Source organism: Felis catus, chromosome C1 (genome assembly GCF_018350175.1).
Source record: "Felis catus isolate Fca126 chromosome C1, F.catus_Fca126_mat1.0, whole genome shotgun sequence".
Lineage (NCBI taxonomy): Eukaryota > Metazoa > Chordata > Mammalia > Carnivora > Felidae > Felis > Felis catus.
In genome coordinates, this window is record NC_058375.1 from 44,475,429 (window position 1) to 44,495,996 (window position 20,568).

A 20,568-nucleotide genomic window follows, 5' to 3' on the forward strand; every position below is an offset into this window, starting at 1 on the left:
GAACCTGTGAACCTGAAGATCACAACCCCAGCCTAAGTCCGACTGGAAACTGACTGAATGAGTCACCCAGGCGCCCCCCTTTCTGTTATGTACAAGAGACACTCTGGTAAGTTTCCTTTAGCAGTTACATGTGAATTTCAGAGACTTTCCTAAGGCTCCTAGGAAAATGGCGTTGACTTTCTGGAATCTCAGGTTCATTCCCTCTTATATGTCTTTATATTATACAGTCACATTTATTTATTTTTCCTTCTCTCTGCAGAACACTGAAATCCTTTGAACCAAGCAGTCTCCCAAGCCTAAGTCTCAGCCAGGGTTTCTCAATCTTGGCACCCACACCTGGGACAGATCATTCTTTGCTGTGGGAGCATTATAGGGTGTTTTTAGCATCCCTGGCCCCTGCACTCTAGATACCCGCAGCATCCCTCAGCCCATCACTGCTGTGAAGGCAAAAGTATCTCCATACATTGCCAAATGTCTTCTGAGGAATAAGAGTGGGCAAAATCGCCGTGGGTTGAGAACACTGGTCTAAACCCCCTCTTTCATGAAGCTGAGCCTCGGAGTCCTGCTGCCATCTGGCATTAGGGAATGTGCTCAGAGACTGTGCTTTAAAGATATTCCCACTCCTTGGCCTTGACTGGCCTTGGCTGCATTGCTGGCAGAACCTGCATCCCCTGGGAGCCTTCTCCCCTCCCTAGGGACATGTGCTGTGCTCGTAGGCAGGGAACAGAACCCACCATTGCACATCCCATGCCGTTCGTGACACACACTCACAGTGGGCTTATGGTGTGCCAGCTTTGAGGTGGCACGGGGTGGGGGAGAAGGGTGGGCACGGGACATGAGATGTCTATGCCTGCCCACAAGATGCTGTCTGTAGGTGAGTGAGACATGTAAGCAAATGATGAGAGTGCAGTGACATGTGGAAAGGTATCCAAGATAGACTGTGTTAAATGAAAATAGAAGCGTATTAAAAATGGTGGGGCGCCTGGGTGGCGCAGTCGGTTAAGCGTCCGACTTCAGCCAGGTCACGATCTCGCGGTCCGTGGGTTCGAGCCCCGCGTCAAGCTCTGGGCTGATGGCTCAGAGCCTGGAGCCTGTTTCCGATTCTGTGTCTCCCTCTCTCTCTGCCCCTCCCCCGTTCATGCTCTGTCTCTCTCTGTCCCAAAAATAAATAAACGTTGAAAAAAAAATTAAAAGAAAAATGGTATGCAATGCATGAACAGATTTTCGTGAGACGTGCACTTTTGGAAAAGCGTTATGTCATAATGTCACAGGGGCTGGTTGTCCCTAGGTGGTTGGTGGTCTTGGAAAAGGCCAAGAAGCAGGAGGTGGAAGAGGGAAAGAGGATGCTCCTCCCAGAAGATCGTGGATTCTCTCACTGCTTCTTTCTTTGTGCAGATAGAATAATAATAACAGTAATAATAATAGCCAATATTGCTAACACTATGAGCCAAGCACCGTTGCTAAGCACATTATATAATAACTCATTTAATCCTCGTAACAACCCTGAGAAGCCTGATTCCAGTGCTTATTTCTCGTTGCTTCTCCAAATGTGGCCCGGGACCATGGACCCCAGAGCAGCCTGCTCGAAAAGGTGAGAGTGCGAGGGCAGGGGTGAGAGAGTGAGCAGACCCTGTGCAGATGAGGCTATACTCAGGGAAATGTTTTTCTTCTCTTACAGGGCTCTGTATCTGTGAAGGCAGATATCCTGATTTCTTTTTAAAGTTTTTTTTTTTGTTTGTTTCAATGTTTATTTATTTTTGAGACAGAGACAGAGCATAAGCAGGGGAGGGGCAGAGAGAGAGGGAGACACAGAATCGGAAGCAGGCTCCAGGCTCTGAGCCATCAGCCCAGAGCCCGACGCGGGGCTCGAACTCCCGGACCGCGAGATCGTGACCTGGCTGAAGTCGGACGCTTAACCGACTGCGCCACCCAGGCGCCCCTGATTTCTTCTAACTTATTGATATATTCTAAATTCTCTGCAATCTCCACTATTTTTTTTTTAAGTTTATTTATTTGTGAGGGAGAGTGAGAGGGAGAGAATGAGAGACAGAGCGTGCACAAGCAGGAGAGGGGCAGAGAGAGGGAGACACAGACTCCCAAGCAGGTTCCAGGCTCTGAGCTGTCAGCGCGGAGCCCAGTGCGGGCTCCCAGCGCAGAACCCACAGACTGCGAGATCATGACCTGAGCGGAAGTTGGATGCTTAACCGAGCCACCCAGGCGCCCCCAGCTATTTCTTTTCATTGGAACGGAAGAAGGGAAGGCGTGTGGTTTTGTGTCGGCGGGCTCAGGGTAATGATGGACTTTACAGACTTGTAGGAGGTTGGGAGAGGGACCAGATCGTTCTGCTTTGGGGCACTGAGGAAAAGTCACCCAGAGGAGGTGACCTGTGACCTGAGTCTTAAAGGAAGTGTGTGAGCTCATCAGGTGAAGCTCACCGGATGTAGCAAAGGCCTGGCATTGTGCTTGGAACACCCTGGACCATGAGTTCAGGAGTGGCCTGAGGGGAGCACGGGGAATGAAGCTGGGGAGTGGATACTCGGCAGCTGGGGTCATCATTCTGAGAGGACCGGGGAGCACAGAAAGTCTTAGGTGGGCGAGGGACTGGAGGGACTGGTTGGGGTGCTGGTTTAGAGGCTCAGGCTGGCGCAGCATGAAGGGCAGACAGTCTAGGGGCAGAGAGGCCAGCGAGAGGTGTTGGCAGCAGCCCTGATTGGAACCGAGGAGGGGCCAATATGGCTAAAATGGAAAAGTGCATATGGGTCTAGAAGATTCAGACCCACGTGGGTTTTAGCACCCCCTCTCCCCACCCGCCTCCCCTCACTTACTAGCTATGTAACCCTGGCATTCTCACTCAGCCTCGATGACTTAGCTGAGGTGACAGCTAATGGGAAAAGCAGATGGCCGGTGACATGTGATAAGCGGGTACAAGCGGTAACTCTCTTCTCCACCCCCTTGAGGCAGAAGCTGGTCACCGATTTTCTCCTGCGAGTCGCCCAGCTGGTGCCCAGGAAAGTGTGAGGTTGCCTGCTCAGGAAGGGTCTACGAGCACTCTGGTCCCCGCGGTGCTGGGCCTGGCTGGGTCCTGAGCCCAGCCACATCCGGTCCCTGCCCTTGGGGAGGTCACCATCGGCTAGGAGAGAATCACAAATAGAGCCACGATGCCATGTGAGAGTGCGCCCAGGCCAGCTTCTTATGCATAAGGCCTTATTAACCCTCATAGCTACCCTGGGAAGGAGGGGCCATGATCTCCACTTTATAGATAAAGCAACAGCAGGTCCAAGAAAAGGATGCGGCCAGGGTCTTCTTGCCTGGAGGTGGCTGAGTCGGGACAGAACACAACCTGTCCAACTCCAGGGCCTGGTGTCCAGCCTGGGCCAGGGGACTCAGGTTTAAGCAGGGTCAGGGGTGTCCCCAAGTGGGGACCTCCACCTCACCAACTTGTGACGTACCCCCGGGCCCACTGACGGAGGAGCGGCGGGGTCGATGGGTCCTGATCAGTGAGGGGCTCACGCCCTGCATGGACGCCTGCCCCTGCAGGAGTGAGTGGGGCAGGGTGCTTCAAGGAGGAGCTTCCTCCTCTTATCTCTGTCCTCGGAGCAAGTCCATGAGGGCACCACGGGGGCTGCTGGGGGCCTTTGGTCCCCACCAGCTTGTCCCCACCTCCAGATTGAGAACAGCAAAGCTGAAGGAGGCTCTGGTCTGAGGTCAGCCGCTTCTCAACTCTCCGTAGGCCTCCCGAGCTTCCTGAGGCTCACACACAGCCAAGACGAAAAGGACCTCACAGTCAGAGGAGTCTGTGCTCAGAGAACACTAATGCTCTTGGGTGGCATTTCCTTGGAGATGAGGAGGGAAGGAACCAGGGACCTGGGCCCCGCTGCTGACCTGCTGTATGACTGAGGCCGCGGTTTCCCCTCTCTGAGCTTTAGATCCCGGCTGGACAGGCTGCTCTGACCTTCTGTGTCCCTGGGCTGGGCTCTGACCTTCTGTGTCCCTGGGCTGGAAGGACAGTTGGTCGCCACCAGTTTGGTGGGGAACCATTGGCTGTGGCTAAGGGGAATGTGGCCCAGTCCCCTGGCTTGCTGGAGCAGCAGGAAAAGACAAAAGCAAAACAGGGCCTCAGCTAGTCCAGGGGCTGGCTCTCTTTGACCAACATGGATCTGTGGAGGTTTGACCAGCCTGTGATTTTGCCCGGGCTTTGCACTCACGACGCCCCATTCCTGATGCTCTAGGAGTCCTCAGGTGTCCCCCTGTAGAAGACTCCATACACCTCCATACGCCTCACACGACCTGCAGACTCCTAAATCACCTGTCCCCCCAGACGGCCTTTAGCCTGCACTTGGTAAATGGCCTAGCACTTAACCTGCCCCACTTAACGCATTGAGTCCCGGAAGACCTGTGAGTTGGAATCATCAGCCCTCCTTTGCCACAGAAGGAAGAAGGTGCAGAGAAGTTAGGTCACACAGCAGGTGGGAGGCCCTGCTCCCAAGCCCCAGTGTCCCCAGCCTCTCAGGGCCAGGGCAGCCACCTCCTGCAGGGACCGGGGGAAGCGTGTAAATGCCAGCCGTTATTTCTGAGAATGCCTTCCCCCTCAGGATCTGAGGTCCTGGAGGGAGGCCTGCTCTCAGATTCAGTGCGCTGAGAAGCAAAAGCCAGTCACTATCAAGAAGTATGCGGTAAACCCTCTTTGGGCCTCAGTTTCCCTCCCTGTAGAGTGAGAGCGAGGAGGCATGGGCTCAGGTCTCCTAGAGCCCTCTCGGACCGGGACTGAGGTTTGGTGGCTCTGGGAGGAGTCCGTCTGGGCTCTCAAGCCCGCTCCAGTGGGGCAGCGGGGCGGGACGGCTGCGAGGACAGCCAGCTCCCGATGGTGGCCACCCCTGCCCGGCGCTCCCCGCGGCCTAGAAACCCTAACCCCTCCCTCCCCGGTCGCGCTGTCGCTTTAAGGTCGGGCGGGGCCGGCGGCGCCGAGGCGCGGCACCTGGAGCTCCCAGAGCGGCCACCCGGAGTCTCTGGCCTGACCGACGGCACGCGAGGACCGGGATCGCAGGGGAGGTGGGGCGGCCGGTGCCCCCCCAGCTCGAGCCCGAGTCGGGGGCGGAGGACGAAGCCCGGCCCCGCACACGCCTGGCGCCCCAGAGCGCCCCTGCAGCTCGCAGAGCCCCTGCGGGGATCACAGCCCCCCCCCCAAGGGCAGGCAGGCGTGGGGTGCGGCCTGCTGGGCACCTCACTGCACCGCGTAGGGGGTTGCGGGAGCGGGTGGGACGCACGGCGACTGCGGGCGGGGGTGGGGGGGGGCATTCGGATACCCTTGGACCAGACGGAGAGCCCGACCTTGGGGCTTTCAGGGGAACGCGGAAAACCGGGCTAGGGGACCTTCAACAGGGCTGCTCCCTAACTCCAGGCGCCTCCTGCAAACCCGAGGGACAGCCATCCCCAGGATTGCACCTCCCTCTGGTCCCTGCGCCTGGACCACGCCTGACCACCTGCCGCCTGATGGCTTCATCTGAGGTGGGTATAAGCTTCCTCCTCTCCTTCCTTCCGGAGCATCTCAGCGCCTCCTAATGCTGACCCCGCCTGGACCCCCTCTCTTCACCTTGACTTCGGTGGCTTGGCGGTGCAGAGTGGACACCCAGGTCCTCTTCCTGTGTTCTAACTGGCCGGGTGGCCTTGAGCATGGCAGTCAGGGCCTTAGTTTACCCAGAAGTTGATTGGGATGGTTTGGACCACTTCCTGTTCAGATGGCTTAGCTCTTCCGGAAGGGTGGCACTTGGAGTTCCCTTGTTGGTTGCAGAGACAGTGTAATGGTGCCCATTTTACAGAGGAGGGAGCTGAGGCACGGAGAAGCTAGATAAATTGCACAGTGTCAGAGTCAGGGTCCATCCTTGTCCAGCTCTGTTATCACCGTGCTTCATTACAGCTTGCTGTCTTGCCGCCTCGTCTTTACCACTTGCTCTTCCCTGAGAGGCAGAATTTGAGCTCAGAGATGCTGAGCAGTTTCAAGGTCACAGGGCTCATGGAATGGCCGCAGTTAGAGGGAGCGATAAATCGGAGGCAGGGATAGGCCTCCTCTGGCTGGTGGGAGGTGGGGCTGGCAGCAGCAGGTGGGCCTCTGGGAGGAGGTGGTGTTTGGACTGGGTCTTGAAGGGGAGGATGTGAAATGAGGGCCCTGGGTGGGGACAGACGACTCCCCAGGACGAGGTCCCCAGGTCCCCAGCATTGGGTTCAAATTTGGCACCGACCCCAGGCAAGCTGTCACCCTCCAAGCTCCATGAGGCTGTTGCAAGGATTCAGTCGGGGGCACCGATAAAGCGCGGGGTGGTGCCCAGCCCGTGTAAATGCCCAGCACACGTCTGCTGCCTCCACCATCATGTACGTAGGGCAAGGGAGAGATGGAAAGGGGACGTCTCCCATGCAGGTCATGTTCATCCTGAGGGGCGGAAGCAATGATGATTCACATGTTGCATTTTTATTCCCTTCTGGGGTCCTCTCTTTTTCTCACAACGAGCAACTATTGCTTTTATAGAGGTCTAAGGGCATCTGAAGTTGCCCTGTGCAGAAGCAAGTTCTTCAAGGGTTGAGAAGCAAAGCAATTTCTGGCTTTGGGCAGAGTCCTCCACCTTTCTGGGCTAGGTCTCCTCATTTGCAAAGCAGGAATTTTCTCGCCCTGCCCTACCCACCCCCCTGGGTTGTGGGGCGTGTGAAGAGGGGCCTTGGTATACAGGCAAGGCGTTATGAACTGTTACTGATCTGCTGTGGGTTTTAAGTGGGTTTTCCAAGTTGATTGGTGCAGCTCTCCCTCTCGACAGCCTCTCGTAGCTGTCTAACTTTGGAGAGGGAGGAGTCGGGTTCATCTCCTCCCCCCACAATAATGAAGACAGGAGGCACTTGCCCCACAGACCGATTCACAGGAAGAGAACGGCAGGTGACTTACGGATGACATTTTTCTATACGCTGCTGGTGGTCTGGGGGCTCAGGAAGATTTGGGGTCCACTCTTAGAGCACCCCTGCTACATGTATACATTCTCTCTCATAGGTACACAGGTACACACACGTGTATGTGTTTTTAAATGTTTGCTTATTTTTGAGAGAGAGAGACAGACAGACAGACCCAGAACGGGGGAGGGGCAGAGAGAGAGGGAGACACAGAATCCGAAGAAGGCTCCAGGCTGTCGGCACAGAGCCCTACACGGGGCTCGAACCCACGAACTGCGAGATCATGGCCTGAGCCGAAGTTGGATGCTTAACTGACTGAGCCGCCCAGGCGCCCCCCACCCCCCAACGCACATGTGTTTTTATTTAAAAAAAAATTTTTTTTTCAACGTTTATTTATTTTTGGGACAGAGAGAGACAGAGCATGAACGGGCGAGGGGCAGAGAGAGAGGGAGACACAGAATCGGAAACAGGCTCCAGGCTCCGAGCCATCCGCCCAGAGCCCGACGCGGGGCTCGAACTCACGGACCGCGAGATCGTGACCTGGCTGAAGTCGGATGCTTAACCGACTGCGCCACCCAGGCGCCCCTGCACATGTGTTTTTAAACAGAATTGACGACATGCCCTTTTGAAGTCTAAAGCTTCACCTGCTGTATCTTGAACATGATGCCCCTCAGCTCTCCTAGGAGCTAGCAGCTACACAGCAGGGCATTGGTTGGGTGCAGCATATTTGGCCGGGTAAGCCCTCATTTGGAAGGCATTCCTGATCCCTGAAGTCTCAGGTCTGTGAGTTCCCCAGCCCCCTGCTTCACTGACTCAGATTTTGGAAAAGGACGGTGTCTCTAACTTCTCCTAGTAGCCTGCTAAAGAACCTGACCTTTGTAAGGGTAAGGAAACAGGCCCGGAGCGGTTGGTAAGCTTACCCCAGAACTGCAGAATGGGGACCAAGGCCAGGTCTCCACTCCGTGGCTGGCTGTTGCAGTTGCCGAACTCCTGTGTCGCCTCCCTTGTCCCAGCCCCTCCCAGCTGTAAGGGAGGCTGTTCACGTAACAAGTGTTTGCCCAGTAACGCCTTCCCTCACTTAAGAGAATTTCTTCAGCAAATGTTCATTGAGCAGCTACTATGTGCTAGGCACTGGGGGATACAGCAGTGAACGGGGCCACTATGGGCCTGTCCTCAGTGTGCTCACTGGCTGGTGGGGAGGACAAGCAAAGGAGAGGCTGAGCACAGTCAGAGAAGTGCTGTGATGCAAGAAGGCCCGGGCACTTGCTGTTGAAGTGAAGGCTTCTTCTTGGGGCGCCTGGGTGGCGCAGTCGGTTAAGCGTCCGACTTCAGCCAGGTCACGATCTCGCGGTCCGTGAGTTTGAGCCCCGCGTCGGGCTCTGGGCTGATGGCTCAGAGCCTGGAGCCTGTTTCCGATTCTGTGTCTCCCTCTCTCTCTGCCCCTCCCCCGTTCATGCTCTGTCTCTCTCTGTCCCAAAAATAAATAAACGTTGAAAAAAAAAATTAAAAAAAAAAAAAAAAGATTCTCTCTCTCTCAAAAAAAAAAAGCTGAAAGAAGGAAGATACACACGTCTCCCCTGTTGTTAAACATTTGTACTGAGCTTGTTTTTCCAGACGAGTTGTTAACATCCCATCTAGAGGGTACGCCATGGTTTATTCACCAGTTGCCTACAGTTGGACGTTTAGACTTTTTCCAAATTAGGACCATTATCCATAAGGCCGTGGTGAACACCTTTTTGCACAAAGGTGCCTCAGGTCGTGCATTTCAACTCGGGACTTCACTCTTGCTCCTTTACCCGCCCTGGGTTTTGGTGCCTTCCTCTGTCAAATTCGACCTCTTGGGATTGTGACCAGAGAGGTAAGGCAATGCAGAACCAGCAGGTCTCGACCCTGAAGGCCTGCTGGACTCAACAGGTGTTCACTCTCTTCCCTCTCAGCCTATAGTAGACGGGGTGGGGGTGGGAGTCATACCCACCAGGCTGATGGGACCTATGAGGCCCCGAGAGGCCCAGAGTGAACATAGCCACACTTACTGAGCTCCTGGGCCCCAGGCATGGTGCTGGGTAACTTGAGACACATTCTCTGTGGCCTTCGAAACGGCCCTGCAAAGTCGGGAGTGTCATCTCCGTTTAACAGATGAGGAAACTGAGGCACAGAGGAGTCAAATGGCCTCTCCAAGGTTACACCGTGACCTCAGACAGGGGAGGGCTAAAACGGGGGTCTGCAGTACCCCAGCAGGCCTGCCTCGTGGCCCATCACCTCCTGTCTCCCCTTCTCTGTGTTCAGACGTGTGACGTGAGCCGAGCGGCCTCCACGCTCCATTACTGCATGACGGTCAGCGGCACGGTGCTCCTGGTAGCTGGGACACTCTGCTTTGCTTGGTGGAGTGAAGGAGAAGCAGGTGCTCAGCCCGGCCAGCCGGCCCCTCCCACGGGGCATCCGGTGCCTCAGGCCCCCAGTCCCCTGCTCAGGTCCGTCAGCTTCTTCTGCTGTGGTGCAGGCGGCCTGCTACTACTCTTCGGCTTGCTGTGGTCCATCAAGGCCAGCACCCGGGGGCCTCCCCGATGGGACCCATATCACCTCTCCAGAGACCTGTACTACCTCACTGTGGAGCCCTCGGAGAAGGAGAGCTACAGGTCAGCAGGGCAGGGTGGAGGTGATGGGCGGGAGTGGTGGATAAAGCACTGTCATCAGCAGAGTCCTGGAGGGGTTTCAAGCCCTTTGACAGACTTTGACAAAGCAGGGTAGTTAGAGCTGTCAGAGAGGGACGGACAGGGTCCTGTAGAGACATGGGGAAATCCAGGAAGGCTTTGTGGAGGAGGTGGCAATTGAGCTCAGCATGGTACATACAGGGCAGAGTAGCAGAGGGGTTAAGAGCCCAGGCCCAGGGGTGAACCTCCTGGAATCCTCTCCTGGTTCTATCACTAACTGGCAAGTAGGACTTCAAGTAGATTGTACAACCCTACCGAGCCTCAACTTCCTCATCTGAAATAAGACAGGAGTAAGAATAGCACAATAATAGCAAATACCTGCACTTACCATCTGCGGGACACTGTGCTAAGTGCTTTTCATATATGTACTCATTTTGTTTTCCCAGCAGCTCTCTGAAGTAGGGACTGTTATTAACTCCATCTATAGATGAGGAGCCCAAAGTGCCAAGACATTAACTAACTTGCCCAAGGACACCCAGCTAATGTGTGTTTGAGTCGGGACTTGAACTGAGTCTGCACCCTCACTGCTCCCTAGCTCAGGGGACATGGGGGAGAATCCAATGGGATGATGTCTGTGTAGAACGTAGCCCGGTGCCTGGCACACAGTAGGTGCACAGGAAGTGTCAGCTGTTCCTGAAGTGGATAATGTAGAGACGCGGTTGGGACGGGCCGAAGAGCATGTGCAAAGGCTCTGGGGTGGGTTGGGGGTGGAGACAAAATCTTGCATTAAGACCGTATTTCTCAACCTTTTTAAAATTATCTCTCCCTCTAAGGAGCCTTTTAGGCATTTTTTTTCAATGTTTTTTTATTTGTTTGTTTGTTTTGAGAGAGAGAGAGAGAGAGAGAGAGAGAGAGAGCGCGCAAGCGAGCCGGGGAGAGGCAAAGAGGAAGGGAGAGAGAGAATCCCAAGCAGGCTCCAGGCCCCGTGCTGTCAGTGCAGAGCCCGACGCGGAGCTGGAACCCGTGAACTGTGAGATCATGACCTAAGCCAAGATCAGGAGTCTGACCCTTAACTGACTGAGCCACCCAGGCGCCCTGGCATTTTTTTCTTAATCCCACACCCCCTCCATGAAATTTTCATACCACAGATATATTGCATATTTGTCTGCTCTGTATGTATCTCTGTATTATATACATCTACAGAGCATCACCAAGATACCAAGAGTTTTTTTTTTTTTTTTTTTTTTTTTTTTTTTTTTTTTTTTTACCTGTGGGAGAAAATGATGCATTATGTGTGCACTTGTTAAATATGTATTCATTCAGTCAAGCATGGGCAGCGCCTCCATATTGGGCGGCCCGCATGCATCCCCGGTCTTGTCTGCCTGCAAGGTAAGAATTTCTGTTGCTGTTTATGGAAGAAGAAGGTGAAGGTTACACAGCTAAAAAGTGGCAGAGCCCGCTGGCTGCAAAGCTTGTGTGTGTTAGGGGCTAAGTCAGACACTAGCGAGCTGGCCTGGGACCTGGACACCTTTCTTCCCTTAGGGAGAGGGAAAAACAGTATTGCGAGTTAAAGAATGCAACAAATTCTTCCTGCTACTGGCCTGCGATTCCCTGGGGTCAGAGACAATAGAGTATTCACCAGGGGCCATTTGGTACAATGGTCTGGCCTTGGTTTGACCCAACTGTGAGAGAGGGAAGGGCAGGGCCTCCAGCCAGTCCCCTCACGTCTCAGATGAGAAGCCCGGGTCTCAGAGAGACCCATGACCTACCTGGTCACACAGCGAGGTGGTGGGTGACTGGAGGGGAACCAGGCCACGCCTCAGGGTGCTGCAAATGTAACCTGTCGCTGCTCGCCCTCCTAGCCTGGCCGGACTGCTGGGGGCGGATGTTGTCTGTACACACAGCCGTGTTGACTCAACAGGGTCTGGGCCACAGTAGCATCTGTCAGGTGAGACCAGTTGGATTTCATTCCCAGCAGGGCTGCGGAAGAAGCCTGCTGGGGCGGGTGCTCATGGCCCATCAGGTTCGGAGACCCAAGTCTTAGGTTCAGAACTAGGATGGCTGGATGTCGGGGAGGCTGCTTCTGTTCATGCCCCTTTCTTGTCCCCGAAAGCTGACACAGCCCAGCCTTGCTGCTGGTGAGCCCCGCATCTGACCCCGCTGGTGGCTGGACAGGAGGCCTCCCAGGGCCCCTGTCCTCAGTGAGTATAGCAGAAAAAGCACGGGTCGGGGCGCCTGGGTGGCCCGGTCGGTTAAGCGTCCGACTTCGGCTCAGGTCATGATCTCGCGGTTCGTGAGTTCAAGCCCCGCGTCGGGCTCTGTGCTGAGGGCTCAGAGCCTGGAGCCTGTTTCAGATTCTGTATCTCCCTCTCTCTGACCCTCCCCCGTTCATGCTCTGTCTCTCTCTGTCTCAAAAATAAATAAACGTTAAAAAAAAATTAAAAGAAAAAGCACGGGTCTATTCAGACGTGAGGGTGTCAGTGTCAGCTCTTTGCTAAGCTGTGCGCCCTTGAGCGTGTTACTTAGACTCTCCGAACCATATCTAATTCTTCATCTGTCATGTGGCCGTGCCAGAACTTTCTCCTGAGATTGCTGTTAGGCTCAGATGAGGTGATAGATGGGGAAGTGTATGCCTGGCAAAGTTCGTGCACACTTTAGCTTTGCGGCTGCGTATGACTGTGCCTTACAGCTTGCATTGCACTCTAGTGCCCGCTGCCTGATTTGAGTCTCAACGGCTTGGGAGTTAAGCGTTAGGATTAGGCCTATTTCACAGAGGACGGCGCTAAGGTGTGGGGAGATTCAGGGCTGGGATGGGAAGAAGGGCGATAGGTGCCGTTGGCTTGAGCTTGGCAATTAGGACTGGGGGCTCTGCTGCTTGGTTGATGCTTGGCCTTTACTCATCTGTACTGTGGCTGAGAGCCGAGCCCCCAGGGTTGTCCTGAACATGTTTAGGGAGCTTATACGTTGGGCAAATAGTATTCCGTCCTTGTCCCTTTCCCTTTCCCGACTGTGGTGGCCTGACTCAGGGTGGCAGAGCCGAGGCCAGGCCCAGGCCTCCTGCCCCCCCGGGGCCAGCCTCAGCCTCCCCTGGAGCTTGCTGGCCTGGGGACCAGAGCGGCGGGCCCACCCCACACCCCTGCAGGGCGCCGTATCCAGAATATACCACCCGTGTGTGTGTGTGTGTGTGTGTGTGTGTGTGTGTGTGTGTGATATGGCAGCTCTGCATGGGGCCTCCTGTTCCCCCAGTTCCCAGCCCCTGGACCATAGGAATAGGACTTGGGGCTGGCTGGGCCATGCCGGCTACTAACGTGACAGCAGGTGGCCCGAGGGCCACTCCACGTCTGCCCTCTAAGCAAACTTCCCACTGTGGGGTGAGCTCCCTGGCATCTGTGCCCTGCCCTGCCAGCGGTTGCCTGCTGGGGTGGTCCCGGGCATACCCCAAATCTGTCTGGCATCTCCAGGGCTTGGGGAACCAGGGAGTGGCAGGGGTGTGGCTGGGGCGGGTGGCGGGGAGGGAGACATAGGGCTCTGGAAGCTGTATTACCCGCATTTTTCCGAGTGCTGTCAAAGCTTTTTCCATTTTCCCCTCCCCTGAATCTATAAAATGGGAATTCTCATCCCCATTTTATAGATGAGGAGAAGGAGGCTCAGAGGGGCCACGTGAACAAGGCACAGCACGAGACAGTGGAGTCTAGCCTGCTTGCCTCCAGAAGCAATATTCTGTGCCTGCCCTCACGTGCAAAGGATGCTGGGAGCTGAGGGGAGACTGAGACCCCTTATCAGCTCCCTCAGTAGCAGGGCTCCTGGGCTGCCTTCCAGAGGAGGAGGAGGGTCTGTGGGAGAGATGTGTCACAGCACTGGATGGGGAGCCCAGATCTGGCTCCTGGCCGGTGCCCTCTATCAGATTGGCATGCAGGCTGGGGGTTAACCCTGAGCTCCCCACCAGCCTACTCCATGACTCTGTCTATGACTGGAGCAGCGAGCCTGCCTCCCCAGTGGGTCACTCTGATGGCTGCGGTTGGCTCGGGCTGAGAAGACACGCTGTCCAGAGAAGGGCCATGTCCCCGGGGGGGTGGGATTCTCAAGTGAGGGGTGAGAGCAGGTACCCAGCACTGCCCCCTACCAGCCCCTGGAGTGAAGTTCCCTCCACTACCTCCTCTGACCCCCCCCCCCCGGCCCCAGGGGCCAGCCTCCTGCCATCAGCCCCTCCCCTGTCTACACTGGCAGAACTCATGGTATGCATTGAACTGCTTCCCCACCAGCTCCAGACTGATAACTCTGGGCAAGCGATAGCCTGTATGGCACTTACCGTGCGGGTGATCTATGATAACTTTTGTCCCCCACACCCCTTCCTCAAAGAGACTTTTGAGATTTTGTTATCAGCTCCTGTTCACGGAACATGTGCTAAGTGCCCCTTCCCCTGTATTATCTCAATTAATCTTCATAAAGTCCTGGGAGGTAGGTGCCCTTGCTGTCCTCATCGTATAGATGGGGAAACTGAGGCTCAGATTAATGGAGTTACTGACCCATGATCTACCACCAAGAATGTGGCATAGCAGAGAGTTGAACTAGCCACAGCCCAGACTCATAACCAGCCCTTCAGCCACTTGGTGTGAGAAGCGACCTTCAAGGTCACTTGGTCAGCTCCTGTATCTGGCAGGATCATCCCCAAAGGGGAATCAGCTCAGACGTGGGATCAATGACACTCCTGTCCCCTGGCGTCCTGGGAAGCGAAAGAAGCATCACCTCCCCAGAGGTGACCCGCCAGGGTTCTGAGAGGACTGAGGGCCAGCCTCGTTCCCATCAGCATTGAGGCTAGAATACAGGTAACCTGTTTTTTGAATGTAACCTGTGGGGGCCGGTCACAGAAGCCACAGAGGACCTGGTCTGTGCCTCAAGTCCCTGCGGGGTCATTCATTTGTTGGAGGTAGGGCAAGTCACAGGAAAGCCAGGCTGTTTAGAGATGGATGTGGTTGACCTGGTAGGTAGTGAGCTCTCCATCTCTGGAGGTATGCAAGTGGAAGTAATCATTTCGCAGACTTGCCATATTGGAGCCTCAAGCATCCAGATGGGCAGGAGAATCGATGTCTCCCATCCCGCCTGGAGGATCTACAACTCCGGATCTTGCAAGGGATTATTACAATAAGCTAGAAGTCTTTCTGCCGATGAGCCATCCTTCTTTCAACAAACATCCCCAGGCACCTGCCCTCAGCCCATGGATGCTCAAAGTCCATCCTTGCCCTCAGGGACAACCTAGGGGACCTGGTAGGGTCAATGCAGTGTCAGGGAAGAGCCCTCTGGGAGCCTAGAGCAGGGAGCGAGAGCTTTGCGCGGAGAGGGGGGGACCAGTCAAGAAAGCTTCCCAGAAGAGCCTCAAAGGACAAGTGGGGATGGGCCAGCAGGGAGGGGGGCAGGGGAGGATGGACCTTCCCAGCAGAGAGAACTGAGGAGTTGCAGCGAGCGAGCGCGTGTGGGGAACTCACAGGATGGGGCGGGCAGAGTGGGAGGGCTGCGGTTGGCAGAGCTGACTCATGCCAAGCTCTGAGTGTGTACCTGGGGCCCACAACGGGTTTGGACAGGGCGTGAAGTCTTCCCCAGCCCCAGCCTGCCTTGCTCTTTCCCTGGCGTGCAGTACGTTTGCCCTCGCCCCTGCTACAGCCTCCCTTCTTCTGTCCTGCAGGATCCCAAAGGTGGTTGGCATCCCCACTTGCGAGGAGGCCGTGGGCTGGCCACTTGCTGAGGGGCCCCCGACGCCACCTGCCGAGGGGCCCCCGACACCCCCTGCGTACCCCGCGGAAGAAAGCCCGAAGGACTGTGCCTCCGGGGATGCCCTGCGTGGGACCCAGCCCCACCCACCGCCCAGCTACGAGAGCATCATCAGTGCTGTCAACGGCCTCTCTGGAGAGACAGTCCCCGCCACCGCGTGCTCCTGCCCAGGCCCGGCTCAGACGACAGTGGGGGGAGGCACACTCCAAAGCTGGAGACAGATGAGCTTCTAGTGCATAATACAGTGCCTGGTACCCAGGAGGCGCCCAGCAGATGTTTGTCGCTGTTTTATCGACCTACGGCTGTGTAACAAACGGCTTAAAATAAATCCATTTTATTCTCTCTCGCGACTCCGTGGGTTGTCTGGGCCCAGCTGGGTGGTTTTTCTGCTGCACACGATGCTGGTGGGGCTGCAAGTCATGGGGGGACCCAGCCGGAATGTCAGAGATGGCTCATTCAGATAGCTAGCAGCCGGGAGATTTTGACGTGCAGATGAGAAAGTGGGGGCCCTCGGGCCACACACTGAGTTCGTGATCAGAAGAATGTGGGCTCTGAATTCAGACCGCCTGGGCATGGGTTCCACCGCGTGCCGGTTGAGTGACCTTGAACGAGTGGCTTTGCCCTCTCTGCCTTGGTTTCCTCATGTATACGATGGGAATTGGGAATGACAGAGGTGTCGGCCCCTGCCCGAGGAGCTGGGTGGTGACAGATAAACGAGACGGTAGCAGCTGGCGTTGTGAGCTCGCGTTGACCCTGTAGGCGCAGTACTAATGCATCAAATAACAAGTGCACGTCTTAACCCCATGGCAGGTGTCGATTAGCGCACAACTGGCCTCTGCTCCCATACCTCCTGGGACAGGGAGCTCATTACCTACCCTTACTTTCCAGATCATGGCAGAAATGTCTGTTTTCTTCCCAGCTCCATTCTGCATCCTTCATTTCTACCTCCCCCCATTCGCCAGCGGAGAAAGCCAGCTCCGAGAGGTTAAGTAGCCTTCCCAGGGTCACACAGCAAGCCCCGGGGCTCAGTCAGCTGGACCGGGGCCGCATTCCCCGAGGGCCTACTGTGTGCCATCCTTTCACATCATCAAGGCTGCCCTGCTACAGGTGGTGTTCCCATTTAGCAGGCAAGGAAACTGAGCCCCTGCTCTGGCTGCAAGTCCTTGCACTTGCCTTCTCCCTCTCCAGAAGCTTTTCCCCACAGCCCACTCCTCACCTCCCTCCCATCCCTCTGTGCCCCCCTTCCCGTGAATTCCTGGAGCACTCCGGTAACACAGAAGCCCCCAGCCCCCCCCCCCCGCTCTATTGTTTAAATAACGCCTGTCACCGTTTAACATCTTACCTTTTAAAATTGGTTCTCGTTTGTTTATTGTATGTTTCTCTCCACCAGGAAACCCTGCTAGAACAGAGGTATTTCTTTCCTTTACCTCGGTGTCCCTGAGGCCTAGAAGCGGCGCCTGGCACGTGGAGGTGCTCAGCAAATATTCGCCGGCGGACCGAAGGGATAGATGTCGCTACCGTTCTCATTCTTGGCCTTCTGTAATGGTCTCCCTCCCCATCACCAACTCCTGCCTTCTTCCCTTCCTCTCCTTCTCTCCCGTCCCACTATTGTGGAGACAGACATTGGAATCCCGCCTCCACCCTCCCCTTCCTGTGTGATGCTGAGCTGGTTACACACACACACACACACACACACACACACACACTCTTCAGAGTCCCGCACGTATCATGAGGATGGGGAAGGGGGATTTATCAGATCTCTGCAATTCCTAAGGAGTTAATGGGGTCCCAGGCTGGGACGCAGAGCCCAGATTCCCTCCTTCCCCCAAAAGGAGGAATCTCCCCAGCCAGGTGGGTCAGGGAGCTGGAGGCAGCAGGGGTGGGCGGGGCTTATCGGTAAGAGCCCCCACTAGGGGCAGTGACTTGTTCAAGGTCACCAGTGCCTTGGAGGCCGAGCCAGACCACAGAGCCAGTCTTCTTGCGAGGCACGCCACCGTCCCCTTCTGAGCCACAGTGGCCTGTCAACTGGGGACCCTCCGGCAGGGTGCAGGACGGGGGAACCCCGTGAGGCTGGGTCTGCCACTCCCACAGCCCCCAGTAGGCACCAGCTTGCTTCCTGGACTCTTGCCTCCTGGATGCAGCCGTCTGGTTTCTTCACCCACCACTCAGGGTTTATATGTGGTGCTGCCGCCGGGCCTGGGACATCAGGCCCCTCCCAAGCTGTCCCTGGGCTCCTCCCAGGCTTCTGTTTCCCTCTGGGCTGGCTGGTCACCCTGCCCCCTGAAGCACGCCACCTCAAATCGGTCCTAAATTTTCCGGTAGGAAACTCCCTAGCTACCCCCTGGCCCCCACCCTCAGCAACTAATCGCTCCTAACAATTGTTCGCTTTAATTTTCGTCTCCCTAGGCTTCTGCTAGAGCCTGGCAATTGCTCCTCTCTTCCACCACCCTGTTTTGCTTCTTCCAACCTGTTTTTGGAACCAGAGAATAATTGTGGAATTAAAATCTAATCCATGTTACCCTCCCCTGCGTACCCCCTTTAGAGACCCCACGTTGGCCTCTCAGAGATGTCAGATACCTTGGCATGACCCCAGGAGGCCCCCTCTGCCCGTGCTTCCCTCTCTGGCCTCCCTCTCTGCTGGAACTTCTACCCATCCCTCCCTTCCCCAATATCAGGGGAGAGCCTAGCCGGTTCTAGCCTCTGGGGATACAACAGTGCACAAAGCAAAGAGACAAGAGACAAGACAAATAAATAATGTATACAGCATGATGGATGGGGACGAGTACTATGGAGAAAAGTAAATTGGTAGAGAGGACAGGGAACACCTCGGCAGCGGGGCGGGGGGGGGGTTCTGCAGTTTTAGATGTCACAGCAGGGAGGCCTCAACATGAAGATGACATTTGGACAAAAGCTTGAAGGAGGTGCAGGCGGCGGTGGGGGGGGGCATGCAAGTGTCTGGAGGAAGAGTTTTGCAGGCCGAAGGAACAGCAGGTGCAAAGGCCTTGGGGTGCCTTGTGTCCTGAGAAAAGCATGGAGCCAGGGCGCTGGGGTCCAGTGAGAGGGGGCAGGGCAGGAGACGGGCTCAGAGGGCAGAGGGGGTGGGCGGCACGGGCAAATTATCCAGGGCCTGGGGGCCATGTTGAGGTCTCTGGCATTTACTCTGATAAAACGGGGCCCCCTTCCAGGGTTCTGAGCAGAGCAGTGACATGGTCTGACCTGGCCTTTGGGTTGAAAAGAGACTTCGGGGGGCAAGGGTAGAAGCAGAGACGATTAGGGAGACAGAGATGATGGGGGCTGGGACCTGAGTGATGAGCAGCAGTTGGGGGTGAAAAGTGATTGGATTCTTACATCTTAGAGGTAGGGCCAACAGGATGCGGATGTGAGAGGGGAGGTAAGGATGCTGGCCAGGATATCCAGGTGATGGCCTGAATAATGCTGGAAGGATGGAGTCGACTTGGGAGGGGCAGGTCTGAGGAGGTAGGGGAGTGGAGGGGTGGGGAGGTGCATGGCACTTAGAGTTTTGGCTCCAGCCATGTGTCAGTGCTTGCTTGCCCCCGGGCCTTTGCACTTGCTGATCTCCTTGTCGGAACTGCCTTTCCTGCCCTGACAGAACTCCAAATGACTTCTCAAGGATCCCTTCTACGAATCTGTCGCTTCATTCCTCCCACCTCCCCAGCCCCCCTCCGCCCCGCCAGTCTATCCCTCACTCTGCTTTGTGCATATGCTGGACCTCACCCACGTCTCAGAGCCTTTATCTTACTGTGCCCCCCAAGGTAGGACCAAGCGCCATCACTCTCTGAAAGCCCATATTTATCAGAGCGCCTCCCTCACACTTCACAGAGCGTGTGTAGTAGGTGCTCAGCAAGAGACTGACTGGGGACCTGGTTTGAATTCTTGGCTCTGCTATTTACAGGTGTTGCCTCCATGAGCCTCAGTTTCTGCATCTGTCAAATGGGTGTGATCTGCCCTCCCCACCCCCCCACGCCTCCGAGGATTTCCAGAGGATCCTGAATGCATCCTAGAGGAAGGAAACAGCGGTTAGCGCGCCCTCTGCTGGAAGATGACAGACCTCTGAACCGCTGCTCCCACGACCTCGAGGTTGGGAGGAGGGTGAAGGCCACCGGCAGGTGGGAGCGGAGCGGGAAGCACGGAGGGCCGAACGTTTCCAACGCTCCGGACAAACACGTTCCCATTGAACCGTCACCGCGGCTCTGTGGAAGAGGTGACATCAGACCCATTGTACTGACCACATACTTGTCCCAGAGCTTTCTTGTCGCTCCTCCCCTTTTTTTTTAAGAGAGAAAAGGGGGAAAGGAGGCTGCGTCATGGCGAGGAACTAAAAGGTGGGGCGCAGAGGAAAATGCTCTAGTGACTTGGGAGGCTTTCCCTGAAAGTCTAAGGACCAGATTCATCTATACTGGGGCTGGGGCTGCACGGGTCCCGGTCCTCGTTTAGCCACCGACCCAGTTTAGGGAGATATTGGCCAGTCCCTGCCACTCCCCAGGCTCAGTTTCCTCGCCTGTGAAACGGGCACGATAACGTGGGCTGAGGGGCAGAGAAGGCCTGATTGCCCGGACCGTGAGCATCTTGCAGACCGGGTGCTACGACGGCCACCAGGGGGCGCGAGAGGCTCCTGCTGGACCGCGACCACGCAGATCCACTCCCTGCCTGCCTGCGCCAGGACCTGCCCGCACAGGCTGAGGCCCCTCTTCTGGGAAGGGCGCTTGTCGCTTCCGTCCTCTGAGCCTGTTTAAGATGATAATAGTACTGCCCTGGAGGGTCCGGCCAGGTTGATAATCAGATTACAAAGCACTTGTTCCTCCATTAGGTCACTTCCTTGCACAGTACCTAGGAGGTGGCCTGATAACCACCTGTGGTGTTCAGGTGACAAGTCTCAAGTCCAGAGTGGAGCCACCAGTCCAAGTTCACCTGGGGAGTCAAACTTGGATGTGACCAGGTGACTCTCAGCCTTTCTTGACCCCTCAGCAACCTCTCACTGTGAGGGTCTATTACAGGGGATCCCTCCCCCTCTCCCTCCCCTTTTCCCCTCCCCCCCCCAAGCCTCCCCTGGAAAAAGCGTTTGCAAGCCATAGCACCAGGAAGAGGGTGGGAGCGCAGGTGTGGTGCCCCGGAGCGAGCACAGCTCAAGATGGGGAGGAGGGAGAAGGTGGTGACAACAAACAGAACCCCCTCCCCCCCCCGCCAAACCTACTAAGTCACA

The 20,568-nt window shown here is 55.9% G+C and overlaps 1 protein-coding gene across 1 annotated transcript; it reads left to right on the top strand.

Moving 5' to 3' along the window:
• The first annotated feature begins 4,942 nt into the window (after nucleotides 1-4,942).
• Nucleotides 4,943-15,689, top strand: TMEM61 (transmembrane protein 61). Its single transcript, XM_006934770.5, has 4 exons — nucleotides 4,943-5,049; nucleotides 5,399-5,505; nucleotides 9,217-9,566; nucleotides 15,262-15,689. Exons 2-4 carry the CDS (start codon nucleotides 5,491-5,493, stop codon nucleotides 15,578-15,580), a joined length of 684 nt encoding a protein of 227 aa, XP_006934832.1. The 5' UTR covers nucleotides 4,943-5,049; nucleotides 5,399-5,490; the 3' UTR covers nucleotides 15,581-15,689.
• Nucleotides 15,690-20,568: the final 4,879 nt, after the last annotated feature.

What these genes read in the sequence shown, in the direction of transcription:
- TMEM61 (XM_006934770.5), top strand. An exon ending in TCGGAGAAGGAGAGCTACAG is followed by an intron (nt 9,567 to 15,261) that starts GTCAGCAGGGCA and finishes TCTGTCCTGCAG; the next exon opens with GATCCCAAAGGTGGTTGGCA.